Source organism: Arvicanthis niloticus, chromosome 1 (genome assembly GCF_011762505.2).
Source record: "Arvicanthis niloticus isolate mArvNil1 chromosome 1, mArvNil1.pat.X, whole genome shotgun sequence".
Lineage (NCBI taxonomy): Eukaryota > Metazoa > Chordata > Mammalia > Rodentia > Muridae > Arvicanthis > Arvicanthis niloticus.
In genome coordinates, this window is record NC_047658.1 from 139,850,599 (window position 1) to 139,871,594 (window position 20,996).

Sequence of the window (20,996 nt, forward strand, 5' to 3'; positions counted from 1 at the left end):
ACATATAGCACTAAGTCTGTGATGTTGTGGACCGGAAGGGACCGAGATCACAATATCAGGTGCATAGAGCAGTTAATTGACAAATTTATGGTTTTTCTTTTTCCTGCTGTAATGATGCTGGGGAGGGGGGAGGCAAGGGGTCACACTCTGCACTAACAGGCCAGGTTTGAATCCCACTCGCTTGGAATATAATCTGGTGGAGCCTCAACTATCTCGATGACCTCATTTGCCAAATGGAGAGAAAGAACTTGTTGCCTGAAGCCAGGCCCCGATGGCAGCACACAAGGACTAAGACAGGGTTCGCTGGGGTGCAGAGTGAGCATCCGTAAAGGTTTAAGTACAGCCTGGGCTCTGGTGCTCTGAGGTCCACATCAGCAAGCCTGGTGGCCTCATCTGCTCTCGCCTTTAACTCAGTACGCTCTAGGGTCCCAGAGATTCTTGTGGGATGTGAAAAGTGAGAGGTGACCGGCGCTCCCGGGGCCGAGGGCAGAGCGTGTGTCAGGTTTGGTCCTGGACCTGAGCTGGCGGAGCGCCAGCGGGGAACCCCGCCCTGGCGGCTGCCGGGTCCCCGGGGCTGGGCGCTGCTGGCGGAGCCGACGGGGCGGAGAGGAGTGCGGCGGGAGGAGGAGTAGGAGAAGGGGGCCGGTCAAGGGAAGTGCGACGTGTCTGAAGAGCCTTTTTATACCTCCTTCCCTGGAGCCCGGCAGCCACCGCCGCCATCCACGTCTTTACTCCCCGGACCCAGGCTCCGTCACAGCCGCAGCATGTCGGGGATCAAGAAGCAGAAGACGGTAGGTTGCCAGCCGCCCGCCTGGCCTCCCTCTCCTTCCCTCCCTCCCTCCCTCCTAGTCGACTCGTACTGGGTCCCGCCCTCCCCGGGAGGCTCCCGCGCGGGACTCGGAGCCGGGAGGGAAGACACGGGTGCCCCGGGACATGCAGGGACGTGGAGCTAAGTCTGCGTTCCCTTCTCTGGGCCACCCTCGGAGAGCCTCTCGCTGTGCGGTGCCACTGGGAACCTCCGAGCTGTCGGAGTCCAGCCCGCCAGAGCCTTCTCCAGTTTGCAAAGTGGGTCCTAACCCGAAACCAGTAGCCGACAGGAAAGTCCCTTCTTCCTCCAGTCCTCCCACCGCCCTCCCTGTCTTCCACAGGACCTCCCCGCGCGCAGAGTGGGTGGTGGGCTGAGCTGACTCTTCTTCTGCCAGATCCGATCGCTGGCCACACCTCGGCGACAACCACCGGGGTTCTTTTAACCTTGGGACTTTTTCTTGGAGTGGACTTTAATGACAGACTTTCATAGATCTGCAATTAGCTAGGAAATTGCATTTCCATACGGGTAGATTTTGACCCTGTAGCCTGGTTCTCTCCCTATTGGCATGGGGTGATTCATTTGATACGTGGAGAGTTTACAGAAGCAAGCTCCTTTTAATGGGAAAGGTTAGGGTATATTAAAGTATCTTTCCTCACAACTGCCCTGGCTCTTACAAAATTCATATTCTTTAAAATGCCCAACTATATTCCAAGAAGAGTGGAGGAAAATGAGTAATTATCACAGTCTCTGAGTCAGGAGGAGCCTTACAGACAGCATCTGGGTCCCCTCAGATGTGGTCTAAGAGACATAATTAAAATCCCACCCAGCTAACCGGCTGCCTCTAACCACCACACTGCGTGTCTCAAATGATTGTGTGTGTGTGTGTGGGGGGGTGAGTAAATGGGAAATCCTCTCAAATAATTAAACTTAGACTCGGCACATAGTAGGTGTTCTAGAAATGGTTATTATTCCTATATGCTACTCATTGGTGTACTTAGAAACTTACTGGGGGACAGAAAAGCAGCAGAAAGGGAGGGAAGGCAGGGGTGGGAGGGAGAGGATCATGTCGGAACTGGAGGTGGAAGAAACTATGGGTCCTCTGTGTGTCCTTGGTGGGGGTGTCACACTGGACCATCGGGAGAATCCAGGAGGAAGGTGGCACCATTATGGAATGGGACAGCAGTTGGAATCTAGCTGCCTCTGATGGTAATTTCAATGTGGAGGGAATCTCAGTAGTGTGTGTGAGGAGTTTTATTGATTATCGCCTGAATTCTCAAATCTATATGATCCATTTCTGTGAGTGTTAAGTGGTGTTTCCTGCTGGGGTGTCATTTTTTAATGTTGATGGCAGTTTAGTCCCATGTCGTTACCTGCATCAAGAACTTCCAGTTCCTCGGAGGAACTTTGTGAAGTACCAGTCAGCAACTGGACTCTTTTTCTCATGCCTTCAGTTAGAAAGAGTCTGTGGAAATACAGGGCTGAGGCAGGGCCTTAGCGGTCCATCATGGGAACCTGAACCATTACCAGTGAGGAATTTGATCACCACAGTTTGGGTTTTATGTTTACACACTTTGAAATTTTTAATTCATTTTTTCTGTTATTTTTGTTGTTCTTCTTCTCCTTCCTCCTCTTCTTTCTCCTCCCTTCCCCCTCCCACTCCCCCTTCTTTCTTTTTTTGGGGGGCAGTGATCAACTAATACTCTAAAGAGCTAACTGAAGCAGAACTTCCAAATATTTCCTTAGCCTAAAAATTATTTTCCAACAACCATCCTAAGTTCCCAAAGGGCCAAGGACTTGCTGTTAGTCCTTCAACAGGCTGGCTTCAAGTGCATGCGAAATCTCTCAAACTGTCGGTGCTAACTCAAACTGGGTTTTGACACCTTACAGAACAGAACAAACATCACCACACATGTGGCGTCTGAACTCATCAGTTACTTAAGAAGTAAATCTGGCCCATCTCAGAAGGCAGCCTAAGTAAGGGCTTTCTTCACAGACTTGAAGAGATGGGATGGTTGTGTTGTTATGTTGCTTTCTGCCTGGTTAATTCAACTACAAGCCACTGTGTAACCTCAGATGCTTGCGGACCCTCTTCTGTGCCTGATGGTGTAGAGTGTGAAACCCAGGCTGGAAGACATGGGCTGGTGACTAGGAAGGCTGTAACCAGTAACCCAAATAGCACATTAGCAAATTGTTGTCAACGGCAATTTTTTTTTCCTCAGGGTTTTGCCTATTTACTGGGTGAATACAGCCTTTCACATCGAACCTTTCTAGGACCAGTAAATCATAAAGTCTAAATGAAAGAGTGCACCAAAATGATTCATCAGCTCTAGGAAAAAAAGAACCGTTCTTTTAATAAAGGGAGGTTAGTACATCCTTCTGTGTTAGCCATCTTTGCCATGGAGACCAAAGAAACAGCTGTTGGTCACATACTGTCTTCTACCCCGACTTAGCTCTATTCCTGGCTAACCTCCAGCCTCATCCCCTGTATACACAGATACCTGGAGAAGGAAAGGCAGGCTGTCTCAGAGGCCAGCAAAGAAGGAAAGGCCAAGTCAGGGTCTCTTTTCCTGCACTATTTCCTGGGTTAGCATTTTCAAGATCCACAGATTAGGTTCTGATGATCTGGAGATAGCCAACTTAGAAGCTATGACTGAGATATTATGATCTTTTCTGAAGGATGAAGTAAGTCAGTGTTAGGAATGCATGGAGTGGGTCCTGAAGCCCGGAAGGCATCCTGTGGCTACAGCAATAGTCTGAGGTCCTGAAGTCCCCCGAAGGCTCCCCGAGGCTACAGCAATGATCTGCATTTTCATGAGTCTAAAAGTTCTGCACAGTGGTGCTTCACTTTCTTGGAAGAAGCTGCTTTTTAAGCCACTACCTAAGTCAAGATGTGAATTAGTAGATGAAGCATCGCTAATGGCGGGGGGGGGGGGGGGGGGGCGAGGAGGAGGGAAGCCAGCCCTTGCTAGAATTGTGCACTCAAATGCACAGGGTTTCCCTGTTCATCCCCCAGGCGCCTTTCACCTTGGAAAGTAACTGAACCTTATCCAGGTGAGAGGAACCGCTGGCTGAGCACGATTTAACTTCAGGTCGGTTGAGCAGGTAAAACAAATTCCCAGGCTCCTCCGCACCTGCTTCAGGAAGCGTCTGTCCTTCTCGCTCTTTGTCTTCTCATGTGTAAAATGGGATAAGAGTGACTTAATCATTCCTAACATTTGAGACTCCCTCGTATTGTGTAACCCAGGCTGGTCTCAAGCTCACAGTCAGTCTTCTTGCCTCTGCTTCCTGAATGCAGGGATTACAGGCTCCTGCCACCTTCGTGGCTGAGTCTGATTTGATTATGATCACACCGTACTGTTGTGGTTTGGCATAAGTGAGAAGAAAGCATGGGTTTCTGGAGGGTGGAGTAAATGACAATTGACAGAATGTTTGATAAGAGAAAACAAACACAGAATTGTGGAGGCGACAGTTTGAATACTCTCCGTGCAAGTCTGAATAGAAGATACGGGTTAATAATTAGTGCAAACACACTTCTCTGTCCCAAATGTTGTACCACTGAGATTTCTGCTAGCACTGTGGTGAGCGCAGGCAGTCCCTGTGTAACTAAATATTGATCCAACTTTTCTCCACCCTTCCTATGCCTTTGACTCTTTCCAGATGGACCTTAAAAACCAATGTTTTCCAATTCATGCTATGATTCCCAGTAATAGGCCACCTGCTTGGAACTTCACAAAGTTAGAGATATTTACCCTTGAGGTAACATCCTTGAGGGAGGACCCAGTTTGTCCTATATGAGCTTCCTGCTAATATGCATGGCTCTGTGGTTTTCCTCAAATAATTGGGCTCATCTCAGCCGTGGAACCTTCGGGAATAAGATTCTGAGAAAGGAACCAGTGATATCAACAACCTTAGTCCTAAGAGACTTCTGTTTATTTCACAATCTGCCACTAAATGGTAATGGGGCATTCATTAGACTTTGTGTTTGGGAGAACTCCGGAAATAAAGGTAAATTAAGCTCCAATCTGATGGCAGGTCAGCAGACTTTTAGTGTCTAGGAGATTTGATCATGTGACACCATGACAGCATGTGTGTTCAGCACATGCAACACTGCCTGGCACAGAGGAAGTGCCCAAGACATGTGGAATGAATGACTGAACTCAGAGTTACAAAAACTTACTTAAAACGTGTGGTTTTAGTAGATTTCCATACTTGATGCTTTTTGTTCTTATATCTGTGTGTGTTTGCTTATTTTTAATCAGGGATTTTTCATTACTGCCCCCTTAAAAAAATATTTACAGAGATACATTGCAGCTGAGTGGCCTTTTTCAGGAAGGACTCACTTTGGGTCCTGGGTGCACTCCGTGTCTGGGCTCAGTCAATCAAAACCTCTTTTTGAAAATACCACCCGAGTGGTATGAATTTGAGTTTGAACCTAAGACCCTCCTCATAGATGCAGTGTTTAAAGCAGTTCTATCTACCCAACACACCCTTCATACACTACAGTTACTGTCCTCGGAGAGCTAGAAGGTGGGCTTGCTCTGGTCCACCCTAATGTTCAGAACACAGCTCTTAGAAGCCCTGAGTAACAGGAGAAGAAGGGTCTTATGTGTGCCCTAGGCTTTGATTACCATTCTACTTCTATGAACGAGGCTGCTGCAATCAGTTCAAATATATCCCTGTCACACACATGTCCCAGGAGGGTAAAAGTGCCACCATGCTTGCTTTTTGGGGTCCCACGTTGTTCCAGATTTCATCCTGCTAGTTTCTTTCCATAACAAGCTTTTTAAGTGATTATCAGGGAAGGCTAACTCATCACTGCAGGAGATACAAGCCCCTTGTCTTTTCCCAATTTCTATTAGCGCTAACATGCCAAGTCCTACCTGTATCTGACCATGGCTATGTCAGTCTCAAAACAAAAGATGTGTTGCCTTCTTATTTCTGTGTATATGTGTGCTCCTACGTGACTATATGCCACATGCATGTGCAGTCCAGAGGAGAATGTCAGAGCCCCTGGAACTGGTGTCAAAAAGCAGTTGTGAGCCGCACAGTGTAAGTGTTGGAAACCAAACGCCAGTCCTCTGTAAGAGCAGCAGCTGCTCTTACCCAATGAGCCACCTCCCCAGCACCCCACGTCATTTTTAAAAGGGTATAGTCCACTGACACGAGAACTTGAGTCAGATGAGTCAGCAGAAATGGGAAATTAAATTCTCTTTCCTCTACAAAGATGGTGTGTGGGTCGGTGACGTGGCCCTAGTGGCCTTAATCCTTCGAGTTGTGTTTTCCCCCACGTGCCCTCTGGTTCTCATCTGAGAGAGGTCCCTTCAGTTTCAGACACCTCTCCTTCCTGAGCCTGTAACATTGTTGTGTTGTTCTGGCGTAGCCCTAGGACTCTGGAGAAAACAGGTGGAGCTGGATCAGTTCCTTGACATCTCCACACTACCCTCAGGAGTGTGGGTGGCAACTCCTGCTCAGTTGTGCCTTACTGGGGCTTTGGGGAGTCCTGGAAACTGCTGGGGTTCACCTAGGACTCTTCCCTCTGGGATCATAAACACACCTAACTCCCTCATCCCTCATCCCTCACCCCTCACCCCTCACCCCTCACCTCTCACCCCTCACCCCTCACCCCTCACCCCTCACCCCTCACCCCTCATCCCTCACCCCTCACCCCTCACCCCTCATCCCTCATCCCTCATCCCATAGCTTGATGAAGAGGATCCGAACTACACTCCTTCCCTGGTTCACTCTGGCCTCTAAGCTCCCCTTGTCTCTCTCCTAATAAAGGTTAAACAAAACCATCCCAGAAGGAAAAACTGGTTTGTCATAGACCTAGGATTTTTGACAAATTGGTTCTTCTTTCAGGTTCCTGCTTTGTATTAATTAATTAATACAAATAAATAATTGATTTATGTAAAAAAATAATTATTTTCCCCCAAGTTAGGATAAATAGATATCCAATATAAAAGTTTCTCCCCACCCCCCCTTTCTCTTTCTGCAAGAGTGCAAGGTGTATAACCAGGCCCTGATGGGACCTGGTGTGAGAAGCACGCCCTGTTTGCTGTGGCAACTCTTCCTGTGCTCGTGAATTTACTTGCTGAACAATAATCAGTATTGTGAAAGTGACTACAGTTTAAACACAGCAAACTCAATCTGTCTAGTACAAATATTAATGTTGGTAATAAAAATATATAGCCTGTGGTCTGCTGTAAAATGTTCCTAAAATAGTTACCTAAATGTATTCTATAAAACACTGCTTCACATATAAGGCTCATTTCCATGCTGGATTAACATTAGCTTCAACTAACTAGTTAATATATCTGCTTTACATATTTCATTATTAAAATTTTTGTTTTGCCAGGCATGGTGGTACATACTTTTAATCCCAGCACTCAGGGAGCAGATTTCTGTGAGTTCCAACCTAGCCAAAGATACACAGAGAAACTCTGTCTCAAAAATTATATATATATATATATATATATATATATATATATATATATATATATGTTTTTGTTAACTAAGCAACTACACCGAGCATAATTACATGACAATTACTTCTCTTTAACCTAAATCTAGTAGATTCTTTTAAAATTACTTCCAGACTTACTGATTTTAAACACTTATGATAAAATCAGAGATTTTTGTTTCTCCTGCCTCTTATTCACAGTCTGCTTCAATCATGGTCAATATATGGATAATTTCTACCTTCCTAGTTTCCAAAACGACTGGCAACTTACAGTGTTAGTGATGGGGATGGAGAGGCAGAGGGTGAGATGGATGATAGGAGTATGTTCTGCTTTTCCAGAGGACCCAGGGTCAGTTCTCAGCACCCACATCAAGTGGCTCCTTCTAGCTCCATGACACCCAGTGCATTCTTCCACTCTGTGAACAACCATGCTCTTAACACACACACACACACACACACACACACACATGAACACGCACACGTAAAATCAAAATAATATTTTTTTATAAAGAGAAAAAGACATTGGTAATTTCCTTCATGTTCATATTTTAACTAGCATTTAAAACCCTGAACAAGCTTTTACGTTCCTTGCTGGAGATTCCTGGGTATGTGGCCCCCCTCCTCGCCTCCCAAGGTCTTTATGCTGTCCCTTTGAAGTTCCTGTCAGGGTTCTCATTTATATGTTTGTCTGTCAACTATGCAAATATGTATTGAATGAAAGCCAAGAACCACGTTTGCCACAATTGAATTTACTGAAGCCCTACACTCCTTATTTATAGATTTCAGTCCATTCAAATGGTTTCAGTCTATTTTAAACACAGTGTCTGCTTTTTTCTAATTGGTGTACCGGTGCTACCCACCCACAGCCTTTATGTTAAGTCTTCTGTCCCAGAAGTCTTGCCGTGGCCTTGAACCAAAAGCAATAAAACTTCCAACTGACTTTCCTTATGTATTTAACCCTTTTTCCTATGAAGTTAACTCTTACATGTGTGATTTTGAGGATTGAATCCAGTCCCTCCTGCAGGCTAAGGACACAGAACATCTACTGCTGAGCGATTTCACCAACTGTCTTTTCTCACTTTCTGAGCAAGAGACTCAATAGTGTGTGTGCGTGCATGCGTGCGTGTGTGCGTGCATGCGTGCGTGCATGCGTGTGTGTGGTTTTCAAAGAATAGTAACATGGCAGAAAATTAAGAGCCTACCTCTCTCATGCCTTGTATTACATCTGAACTGATGAGTAGCAGCTGAAAGTCCTGCTGGCCCCGGGAGCCATCCTCCTGGCTGACAGCTCGGCGACGACACTGTTAAACTTGATGCTGACAACACAGTGTATATCTTACACTTGTCTATCATATGTCCTTTGAAAATGGCCGTACCCTTTCCCTGCTACTTCGTCTTGACTTCTAGTCACCAAGAAATGTTTTCCATAAATAAGATAAATATTCCCTCCTAGCCGGTTTATCAGTGAGTGAGTCACAGCACACTGTCAACTCAAGGCTAGCGCTGTATTCTAACATTCTGCAGACAGACATACAGACCAAAGAGCGGTATTTGAAAGATGTTGTTTGGCAATGCCAAAGCATTCTAGCCAGTTAAACCCTCTCAAGCAATTGAATGGCTTTTTTTTTTTTTTTAATCTAAAATGTGATATTGGGGCTAGTGGTGACATTTGATTGCTGGAGTTCTTGCCAAGCATCTGGAAGCAAGGGTTAGACCCCGTGGGTGCTGCGTAAACTGGAAGCTTCGAAGCTTGCAATCGCAGCTCTTAGGAGATGGAGCAGGAAAGTTCAAGGTCAATCCTCAGCTACCAGGTGAGGTCGCCCTGGGATACAGGGACTCTGTCAGAGAGGGAAGAAGGGGACAAGGGCAGAGGATGTGAGAGAGAAGTGCCTCATGGGCAGCACAGATCAAATCATACTAGGTGAAAGCTGGATCGCTCCAATTACGTGTGCTTCTCTGTTAATCCATCTGACCGTGGTGTTTTTCAAGATCATGAAGCATCAGGAAGTTAATGACAGTGGTCACAAGGCCCCTGGGTAAATCTGCTTAGCTCACCGAGTCTCCAGAGAATATTTTCATCCTCATCTACATCACTAATTACAGCTCTCAGTCCATTGGGTCCCTATCACCACAGTGTTTTGAGCGGTTACTAAAAAAAATAAAAATAAAAACAAAAAAAGGAAAAAAAATTCACATTCACCCTTTGGTTTAAATGAGCTAGGCAAATAAACCCTGGTTCAATCCACGGTTCGTGGAATCTGCCTGGTTTGTTATAAAATTGTCCTGTGCTGTGATTTTATTTTAACCAGCATTTATCGAGTAGCACCTGAGTTCATTCAGTCCTTCCCAGGTCACCAATGAATTCGTGGACAACTCTGCAGGGAGCTTACTCAGCTGAAGTGAGTCTTCAGAGAGACACTCACAGAAGCAGCTGAAAGCTTGCTAGCTCTCCATAGCTAAGCTGTTGATTTCACAGAGGGAGCAAGGCTTATTGCCAAGTGGCAAACCCAGTTGGCTCAGGTAACTCATGGTCTATTACCACCTCATTTGTACAATATTTTGGCAGCCGTCTATCAGTAACATCTCAAGACAATAATAATGAATTCAAATTGGAGGAATTCCTTAGCACTTAAAAAAAAAAAGAGTAAACGGCATAAGTGAGCGGTTATATTCTGTTCTATCAGACGTGGCCATCAGACATATCCTTCCTCAGGATGACAGAAGTGAATATGTTTTCCTTGTATGGGCAGTAGCTTTTATGGCTTAGCCATGCTACCTTGCCAGTGTTCAGTGAATATGCACAGGCTGGTTTGTTTCCATGGAAGCTGGCAATATGTGAACCGAGTTGCAAGCGTAATTTGTAGATGATAAAAGGAAACTAGAAACTAGACCACCAAGAGATTATTTTTTTGCAAAGTAAGAATTTGATCCAATTAGAATGTGAGGCTTAAGTGTGTGGGCCACCAGATCTCTTTCCATTTGATTGTAAATCAATAAAGAGTGAGTAGATCTCGGGGTTATAAAGAGGCCTCCCATGTCCTGTTTGGAAGCAAAATGGGGGGGGGGGGGAATCATTTTCTTCTAGCACAGCACAAGACAGTCTGTCTCAGATTATCATTGCAAGGCTTGGTGCTAAGAAGGTCTGGGTCGCCATTCCTCAAGGCCTGCTGCCGAAGACCACGGAGTCCACATCTCTTGTGCAGGAGGACAATGGCTGGGTCAGTTGCATGGAGGGAAAGTGGAGTTTTTACTTGGGAAGAACTTGCATTATTTAAACTAAAGGGAGAGTGATCGCTAAGGAAACGGCAGCTCTCTCTTCCCATGACTTCACAATGGAATGTGGCTACACACATATACACATACACACATACACAGACACACACACCCACACACATATACACACACATATATACACATACACACACATACACACATACACACACATATATACACAGACACACACATACATACATACACAGACACACACACATACACACACATATATACACACACACATACATACACATACACACATATATATACACATATATACACATACACACACATACACACACATACACACAGACCCACACCTATATCTTACATACTTTCTTTGGTGTTGTAATAAAGTGTTGTGAACATCCCTTGTGTAATTAATTTTCCTTGAGAACATAAATTCCCTGGGGATTCAGAAGGGTACGCTGTAAATCTGATGGGGTTCAGTAAATAGAGAAAGAGAATAGATTTATACAGGACCTTTCTAGAAAGTTCCCCAGCTCTTCCTCCAGGTACTCTGTGGAAGAGTTGGCATTCTCAGACTCATTTGCTGTTCTCAAGCAGCCCACCCCCTCCCAGTTAATAGGTAGATAAGAAAGATAAGTGTGAGAAAGGAGATTTGGCTATTGAAACATATGTTTTAATTGTGTCCTTTGTAGGCGCAGATTAATGAAGTGAAGAAATTTAAAAGATGGGGTCACACTGAAAACTATTTACCTTGAGGGCTATTTAGAGTGTTGTATAAACTTTAGAAGATGTGGGTTTTAGCAAATGTCATTAATAGGGAATAAATATTGTTGTGGATGAGGCCCTGGGGCTCTGTTTAGTGATGGTAGCCCTTGGACTCAAACCCAACATTTCACCTTAATACTACAAGGCCTCATTGTTCCAGTGAATGAATGCACGTACTCAAGAGTAAGTGTCCTTAGAAATAACCACTGCAACGTACATGTAACTCTAGACCTGGCCTTGTTCATTATGTAAGTGCTTCACAGTTGAGTATTCATAAGTTACAAGATCCCAAAGGCCAACAAGCTGTGGGCCTGTTCTGGGATGTGCTAGAGGTTACACTGGCATTTCCCTGGCTCAGCAAAGAATTTTAATCTTGTGTGGTTCGAGGAGCCCATGTCATAAACACAGCCTGCTTCTCAGACCGGATTGAAAAACAAAACAACAACAACAAAAAAAACAAGCCTACAGTGGAACACCAGCAGGGTGAGTTGTTGCCCCCACCAGGATCCCTATTGAACTCTAACTGTGTGGAGGGAGTCACACGTATCAGGAACCTCAACTTGATGTGTACACTGTAAGGTGACAGTGTAACTAGAACAGGGCCCCGTTGGGGGGTGCGATTCTTCACTCCTCACACTTGCTTTATTCATGCAATTTACTAATTGTCCCAGAAACAGTGAAGGGTCCACTGCAAGCATCTCTCTTCATAGATGAAGACATTGGAATAGAAAAGGATGCAGCAAATTGTCACCCAATAGATCATGAGGAAATGCCAAGCCTTCGCTTCCTCTCAGAGCTGAGAGAAGCTACAGCTAAACAAACAGCATTCAGGAGAAAGGGCTCTGAGTTTATTTGTGAAGTGGACCATGAAATGCCCTCATTTTCTTAGAAGGCCTAGGGTTACAAACTGTTACAAACATGTGACTTGGTTCCCCCAATTATACATATTTTTATCTGGATCAAATCCAGCCCCTTGCTTCTTTTGGTAACCTAAGTATTGTTTCTCTATCTTTAAAATATTTAAGGAAACAAACTTTTTTTCGATTATTTTTATCTTTATTGCTCCCCATCCCTGAAAAAAAATTTAAAAAGGGGCACTTCCTACACAATTCACGGTATATGAAACACGTAAGAAGTTCAAATTCCAGAGTCCATAAATAAACCTCATGAGAGCACAGGATGTTCACAGTTAACTTCCCAGCAGTTTGTCACAGGATCCGTGATTCCAGCAAAGCTCAGATGTTTGCCTTCGGAGGCCTCAAGAAAAGTTTGCCACTTCCCCACTGTGGATTGTTGGGTGTTCCCTGTTCAGTTCTGGTGATGAGGCCTACAGGCCCTCAGCGCTCAGCTGGACGAGGCGCCTTTTGGAGAGCCGAGGGAAGGCGGGGCTACCCAGCTGTGCCCAATGGCTTGCTATTTTGCCATTGTTTTGTTTTTTTTTTAAATAATATATACAGTTTTTAAATTTTTGTGAAGGTTTTCCTGTTTCTTACTAGTATCGCTAAGCTTCGTTATTTACAATATTGTCTTTGTAAAGATCTGTGGCATTCGCTCTCTTTTTTAAAAGTGCATTTATGCTTCCTTTGTGGGGGACACGCGGAGCTTTGCCATCGGTGGAGGTCAGAAGATAACTTGTGGGAGTTAGTTCATGCCTTACTCTATGTGCATCCTGGGAGTTAAACTCAAGTCATTACGCTTGGTAGTAGATACCTTTGTCCACTGAACCATTTTGCAAATGCGATTTATAAGTCAGTCTTTCTATAAACATCCATAGGGGGAATTTCTGTCTTAATGCAGAGGTTAATATTTTCCTGAATTCCGTGACTATTCAGGTTTTCAGTGTCTACATGCATGCCCAACTGCTGGCCAGAATTGAAGTTGTGGTTTACTTCGTTTTTCATGGTTGTGAGTTTTGGTCTTCATTTTATCTCTGGTTTACTTTCTCTCTTCTTCTCCCTTCTGATCTATGAACTTTCATCTCGTACGTTTTAAAGGAACCATGCAGAACACTGAAAGTGTGCAAAAATGAATTATAAATACATTTGAATTTTAATTCAAATAATAAATGTATTTGAATCTTCGAGGCAGAGCTTCACAGTGGCATCCATTGCTGTCCTGTGTCTAAGAGCTCTTTGCTTTCTGTGTTTTATTCAGGCCTGCCTGAGGCATTGTATTCATCTGCAGGATTAGAGCCCAGTAAGTGAAGTTACTGAGTACCGAGGGTGTTTTGGCTGAGTCTCCAAGGCCTTTCAAGAAAGCTCATGACATAGGCCAGAGGTTCCTCACTAGACTCCAGAGTTCAAAGTTGCAAACAGATTTTATATCTATAATTGAAATTTAGCCCATTATAAGCAGAGATGGAAAACCATAGCAGTGCTTCTAGTATTTATAACCATGTTGCCAATAGAAACCATGAGTGTTTTCACATCATATATACATACGGTTGCAGATACTACAGAGTATCTGAGCTCTTTATCACTACAGAGTAAAGATTGTTGCTAAGCTCCCTATAGACAGCTAGATCTTGTCAATTAATGTTGATAGATAAGTATATTTATTACCGGCTGTAACTTTAATGCTTTGACTATCATAATGCAGTTTTTGTTTGTTGCAATCCTTTGTGTTTCATGCATCTAGAAACATTTTTTTTCCTAAGAAAGGGGTCACAGAATTATAGTTTATATTAAAAGTATTTTTGTTTTGGATTTTCCAATATGCTATGTATGCATCTATTTCTTACGTTTGCAATTGGTAAGAGTTACAAATGCTACCACAGACCAGTCCCCTAACACCGTCCATGTCATTCTGTGCTTGTGTTCATTCAGTCAAGTATATTTATTATCCATGTACAAAGAAGCCAAGGTTTATCTGTGAATATAACTGCATATTGTTACGTGTTCTAGACTTGAGTTTAGAAATTCCACCTACCTGATGGGTTTTTCTCTTTCTTCTATCTGTTCATTGTGCTGGTTATCTGATTGAGTCTCTCACTTTACTGAGACCTGGCTGTGAGCACAGAGATTGATTCTTGTGTTTCTCAATTCTACCAAGCCTGGATGCTATTCCAGGAGCATCTGACAGAACTGGTCTGTGTTGGGGCAAAGCAACAGTCTTTAAAAGCTGATGAGGAAGGTCCTCAATCTGTCCTGGTTTTATTTCTCACACAGAAGGGAAGCTCTATGATATGCCAGGGCCAGCTAGGTGGTAGACAGTGGCTTTTCTGTGCTGCAGAATGCCTTCTTTTTCCCTTCCCAGATCTCTCGGGTCACTCACCAGCTCTGTAATCACCACATTCCTCATAGAAGATGTAAAACTAAACACCCAGCTGAATCATTCCCAAGCTGGCTCTTCTTGTCCCATCTCACGGTGACTGAAGGCGCCCTTTCTACAGCTGTCCTTGAATCTTTCTCTGTAAATTTTCTCTATCCGGCTGTGACAATTGAAAGTGACTTAAGTGAGTAACTGGGAGCACTTAGATCTCACTATTGACCCATCAGTGTTAGGATGGAAATAAATCTAGGAGAATTCTCGCAGCACATTTGGCAGATTTAAATGCTGGCGACCACACTGGAAGAACCTTCTGGAGGCAAGCTTGTCTTTCCTCTATGAGTTAGTGTAATACTGGCATTTCTAAGGGGAAAAAATATGTAAGTACCTCAAGGGCAGAAATATTACTCATGCCTAATACCTGACATCTAAAATTACTTATAGTGAATAAAATTAGCTTATAATCCTTGTACCTTTTCATCCAGATTAACAGGTACCTGGCATTACTTTAACTGATGGTGATTGTTAACTTTATCTTATGAGGTGTAAAAATTAGCGTGACTTTATATAGCTGTGATCTTCAAAAAGGGTATTGACTCTCTGTGCACGAATAAAAACAAAAGGCAATTATTTAGTGTAGGCTTACTCAGATTAGATAATTCAAGTTTATAACAATTTTTGTATAAAAATTTTTTATTTTCACACACACACACGTTTGTGTGTGTGTGTGTGTGTGTGTGTGTGTGTGTAAAGAGACACAATACAGGCCAGAAGAGGTGCCATGCCTTGGAGCTGGAGTTAGAGGTTGTAACCTGCCACTCAAGGTCGGAGTTGAACTCAGGTCCTCTGGAAGAACATCCAGCACTTCTAAGCACTGCGCCATGTCTCCAGCCCCTTGTATCAGTTCCCAATGCTGAGTCTCTGTTCTCTGTGATTACTTGCCTGTGGGAAAGGCAGCAGCTTTCCTTTACCTTCTTCCTTCCCTATTATTTTGAAGTGAACTTAGTTACACTCTTTTGAAAAAACAAATGTGTAACGTGAAATTTAAAATCTATGCTATGCTCTCTCTTTCATTTTCCAATATAAGTCTCTGAATGCAAAATGAATGTTGGGATACTTTGGGGCCAGATGTGAGAGATGAAACGTACAGGAGCTGGGTCGGATATAAAGGAAAGGCAGTTCCTTGCCAAGTCCCTTTACAACCCTGTGTAGGAAGGAGCAGAACTGAGAGCTAAGTGAATTGCCTCCTCGGAAGCTCTGTCTCCTCTGGGACATCCACCTTGTTGTGAACAATAGAATTCCACAGTTTTGTACAGTTGAAGTTCTTCTATGGAGTTTTTACTAGAAGGATGAGCAGACAGCTCAGTGGGAGAGACACTCACCTACCATGTGCTCCAGTTCAATCTTCAGCAAATACAAGAGAAAGAAAGTTAGCCCTGGAGGATTATCTGCTGGCTTTATAGGGTAACTGCATTCACCATATAAGGTTAATACTGTCTGTGTGCATGCGGATTGGACTTTGATCCATGCTATATCTAAGTCCATGGGTCAGTGACAACCAAAAGATGAAGGTTAAAAAACTCCCATGTAGCTGAGAAAATAACTTTGTTTGGAAGATATGCTTAGCTCTGTAAATAAAGATAAGCATTTTAAAGTTTGATTTAAAATGAAGTTTGCTGTAAGAGGACAACAACAAAATACTAAACTAAACACAGAACTGAAGGAAGAAAATGGGTCTACAGTCTCAGAATGGCTATGACATACACTTAGATTCCGTAACATGTTTTTAATGTGAAACTGTTTTAGAAGCCAGTGTGATGGCTCAGCACCTGCCAAACCTGACAATGTGACATTCATGCCTAGGATCGACATTTTGAAAGAAGAGAACCAACTCCCACAAACTGTGCTCTGGCACTCATAAAAATAGATGAGCAAAGTAAAAATGTTTTAAGTATTAAAATGTGTAAACAAAGATCAAAAGATAGGTACCCTGAGAAGTAATATGCGGCTCATAGAAGACGTGGACTGTTTTTCAAAATATCAAGCGCCCTTATAAGTCAATGCTTGTAAAGTATGCAAACTAATGCATAAGATGCAAGAAGAATGCAAATATCAGAGTGTGATGTCACACACCCACTCAAGATTCGAAGGAGGGGCCAGTCGCTGCCAATTTGCAGCGAGCCCGGACCACACTGAACAATCCCATCTCAAAAGCATATACATAACCACATATACAGTTTTTTTTTTTATTTTTCAAGACAGGGTTTCTCTGTGTAGCCTTGGCTGTCTTGGAACTCACTATGTAGACCAGGCTGGCCTCGAACTCAGAAATTCGCCTGCCTCTGCCTCCCAAGTGCTGGGACTAAAGGCGTGCGCCACCACCGCCCGGCTGCCATATACACATTTTTAAAAATTAAGGAAAATGAAAGCTTTAGAAATGAAAATAGAAGTGGCTCAAAATGTATAAAAAAAAATCCAACCTTATTGATGATAAGAAAGGACACTAAAAATAAGAGATTTGCTTTTTGTTTCTCAGTGGGCAAAGGTACAAGCTTTTGGCAGCATGTTCTAAAGAGAGGCTATGAGGGAACACTGGGATACACTTAGAGCAGAGCTTTGGCAAAGCCTGTCAAAATTTAAATTAGTGTGCGTGTGCATGCGTGTGTGTGTGTGTGTGTGTGTGTGTGTGTTTTCTTTGAGCAACTCAAATCCTGATGCTCTTTTTTTTTTAAAATAGAGATCTCGCAAGTAAGTTGTCTACAGTTGTCACTGTTCGATGAGGTAGGCACAAGGACATCTTTGACATCATACAATGACAAAATGCTGGGAGCAAGGCAAACTTCAATGAATAGCACAATTGTACTGTGTAATGTGCTGCTGTGATAATACATGCATGGTGGGAATTGATTAAGACGGGTTCAGTGGGACTATGCCAATGTTGGAGACTCTCCAAGCACTTTGATTAGGAAAATGTAAAATGAAACCTATTGTCAAGTAATATTTTAGACCAAAAAAAAAATAGATTTATAAATCCGTATGCTATCTCTCGAAAGGTAAGGATAAAACTAACTGTATTATTACTTCTGGCAGAGAGTGGTGTGAGGAGATTTGCTTTTCAAGGAACATGAAAAATATGTAGAGGAAGTGAACTGACACATGTAAATAGCTTTCACATGTGATGTATTGATAAGGATATTGGAGAGACCAAGACACATGTAAATAGCTTTTACATGTGATGTATTGGTAAGGATATTGGAGAGATCAAGATACATGTAAATAGCTTTTACATGTGATGTATTGGTAAGGATATTGGAGAGACCAAGACACATGTAAATAGCTTTTACATGTGATGTATTGATAAGGATATTGGAGAGACCAAGACTCATGTAAATAGCTTTTACATGTGATGTATTGATAAGGATATTGGAGAGACCAAGACACATGTAAATAGCTTTTACATGTGATGTATTGATAAGGATATTGGAGAGACCAAGACAAAGATCATGTATGCAGTCAAATGTTGAGAGTCCTCAGGATTTTTTTTCAAAATTTTTGTTCTTTGCCAGTTTTCACATGTATGGAATACAGGCTGACTACCCTACCCTACCCTACCCTGAGCATCTAGCTTCCTCCCACCTCAGTCAATCCCGACTGACTACCTGTCCCTTTCGAAGACTTATGGCTTTTGGTTTTGTTTTGTGGCCCGTTTAGTGCGACCAGGGCCATTTCTGAGACCATTGGATTGGGATTGTCCATTGGAGACTGATGGCATCTCCAGTGGGTTTGTAACTGAAGACACAAGTTCTCCTTTTCTCTCGGCCGATAGGTAGTAATTAGTTTAGCAAGGATAAGGCAGGGAGCTGAGATTTACCCCTTTTACAATGAACTTGATGTCGTCTCATGGATGACAGAAGAACACGTGAACTTTCTGGGTGAGAAACACAGGACTTTTCGGCTCATGGCCTGGCAAACATTCTGATCACCTGCACACAAGTCTTTCCTTCATTCCGGGCCTCCCTAGAGGCAACATGAGCATAATGTTCGCGTGCCTGCATAAACACTGAGTTCATTCTCAGGAGATAAGCCAGAGATACAACCTCAGCCTGAAACTAGACCTGAAAAAGACAGAATAAGTGGCAATTAACCCCATTCACAAGATGTGCAGGGACACGATATGCTTGTGAGAGTCATTTGTCCATCTCTTATTTGTGAATGATAGTACATTCACATACAGAGTTCTGGGAACATGGGCGAAGCTTCAAGGCTAAAAGTAACTCTTGGTGCTTTAAGGCTCTTAGCTGAGTAGTATGGGGTGTTCATTGATTTGTTATTAATTAGATTATTAGCCCCGGATCTTGCATCGCTAACTCAGCTGGGATCAAAGATCACTGTGATCACAAACTCCATTTTCCTATCTGGCCCACTATTGTAAGGGCAAGTTATTGATCAACTGAGATTAGGAATGTAAATGAATCAGAATGTTTCTTCTTAGTGCTAACAATTAACTGTAGCATATCACCTTGGCACTCGCCAAAGGGACTTCGTTAGGCTCCCAGGTTTGGGAAATAGCGTCATTATTTTCGCTCTCACTGGAGTGGCTCTCTCATGTTTGTTCTCTAACTCAGGGTCACTGAAATCCATTTGAAGCCTGTGCTGCAGGCGTCTGAGCTGAAACCTGGAATTAAAGGTTCAGCCTTGGCTTGGGCACCTGGCTAAGGAAGCGTGTATCAGGAACAAGCTTTCATTCATCAGTAGAATACAGTAGGGTTCTTTCACAACTTGGGGTGGGCCAGTAGGACCCGTGGTGGGTCTACTAGAGGATGAATTGGCACCCTGTTAGAAAGGTGTTAAATCCCTCCTGGGTCACCTTGAGACGCCCTTTTTTTGTAGCACCAATGACCCATATTTTATGACTTTTTATTTCAAGGTAATATACACGAAGAAAATATGTAAACTTAAAGTATACTGCTCAGGAGATTTTCATGAGGTGAGCATGTTTGTATAACCAGCACCCAGGTGAGGAAACAAGGTATTTCCTACCTCCCTAGTGCCTCCCTCCTGATCAGCATGACTGCTTTGAAGCCTCTCAAAGAGAATTCAGCCTTGCAGACTCTCCTATGTATGTCTCCCTTTGCTTCGTATTATACCTATACAAGTATATCGCACCTACTGCTTGTTGGTGGTCAGACTCTGTCTATTCCTATTATTGGTTCTCAGCTGGACTGATTTTGTCCCATATGAAATGGGACGGAGATGCTGATGTTTGGATTTTATAGTCTTCCAACTGGGTTAGGGAAGAGGCTACTTTTAACCATCCTACAACACAAGCAAGAATCACTGGGAGCAAAACACAACCAGTGCTTAGCTGGAGACACAAGTCAGTAGTGTCTTGTGTGACATGAATATTTTTCTACTTATTTACCTGTGTGTTTCTCAGAGCCTGACTTGTGTATTCGTGAGCATTGTGAAATCCAGACCTGGCTTTGGTACTCCTGAATGCATGCTTACACAGAAATTAAAGAAGACTACCAAGCAATGAGGCACCATGGTAGATGCACACCTATAATCCCAGCACTTGGGAGGCAGAGGACAGAATATTGCCAGACTGAAGCTTACACGGGTCATATGATGAGATCTCTATTTCAAAACAGAAGGCTTTCCCGTGAGAGGAGTTGTAAATGGTGACAATGAACTGTTGTGTGTGATCTTGGTGGTAGTCAACATTTCAATTTTCTGATAGTTACAAGAATTTTGAAGAGAGTCTAAATGAGCTTGTCTCACAAGCTTTTCCTCAAAGACTGAAAAAGCCTCTCCTGCCCACATGCATATGCCCATGTGTGTGGCCTGTTCATGTTCCTGATTGTGTGGGTATACACGTATGCATGTGCACGTGCAGATCTCTCCCTGAACCTAGAGATCACTGGTTTGGCTGGACTGTCTGGCCAACAAGCCCTAGGGATTCTCTTGCCTCTGCCTCCCCAGCATCACCTGACAGTCATGTGCCATCATGCCTGACTATTTTTATACGAATGCTAAAAAATAAACTTGGATCTTCATGCTTATACAAGCAAGTTGAACTTTACCAACTGAGACATTTCTCCAGCCCCTAAGATGACAGTCACCACTTGTATGTGCAGTAAGTTTATGTACATGCTCATGTATGTACATGTGGGCTTACATGCATGTAAAAGGCAGAGTTCGGCATCCAGCATCTTCTTCCGTTGCTCTCTGCCTTAGGTTTTGAGACAGAGCGTCTTAGTGCATGTACACTCACCCACTGGGCTCCACTAGCTAGCCAGAAAGCATCAGAGATGCTCTGGCCTCTGCATCCCAGCCCAGGGGTAGGTAACAGGCATGGCCACAACTGACCTTTTATGAAGGTGCTAGGGGTCCAAGCTTGGGTCCCTGGGCTTTTGCAGCCAGCGATTTACCAGCCAAGTTCTCTCCCTAACA

General features: G+C 43.5%; 1 protein-coding gene across 2 annotated transcripts in view; it reads left to right on the forward strand.

Annotated features, from left to right (window-relative positions):
• Nucleotides 1-617: 617 nt before the first annotated feature.
• The window catches only part of Papss2 (3'-phosphoadenosine 5'-phosphosulfate synthase 2), a 71,485-nt gene continuing 51,106 nt past the window's right edge, over nt 618-20,996 (forward strand). Inside the window, exon 1 of one of the 2 annotated variants that reach the window (XM_034498712.2) lies at nt 618-791. In XM_034498712.2, the coding sequence (XP_034354603.1) occupies nt 765-791 (27 nt within the window). In that variant the 5' untranslated portion in view covers nt 618-764. The remainder of the gene's footprint in view (nt 792-20,996) is intronic. The other variant, XM_076919157.1, reaches the window with a different exon arrangement.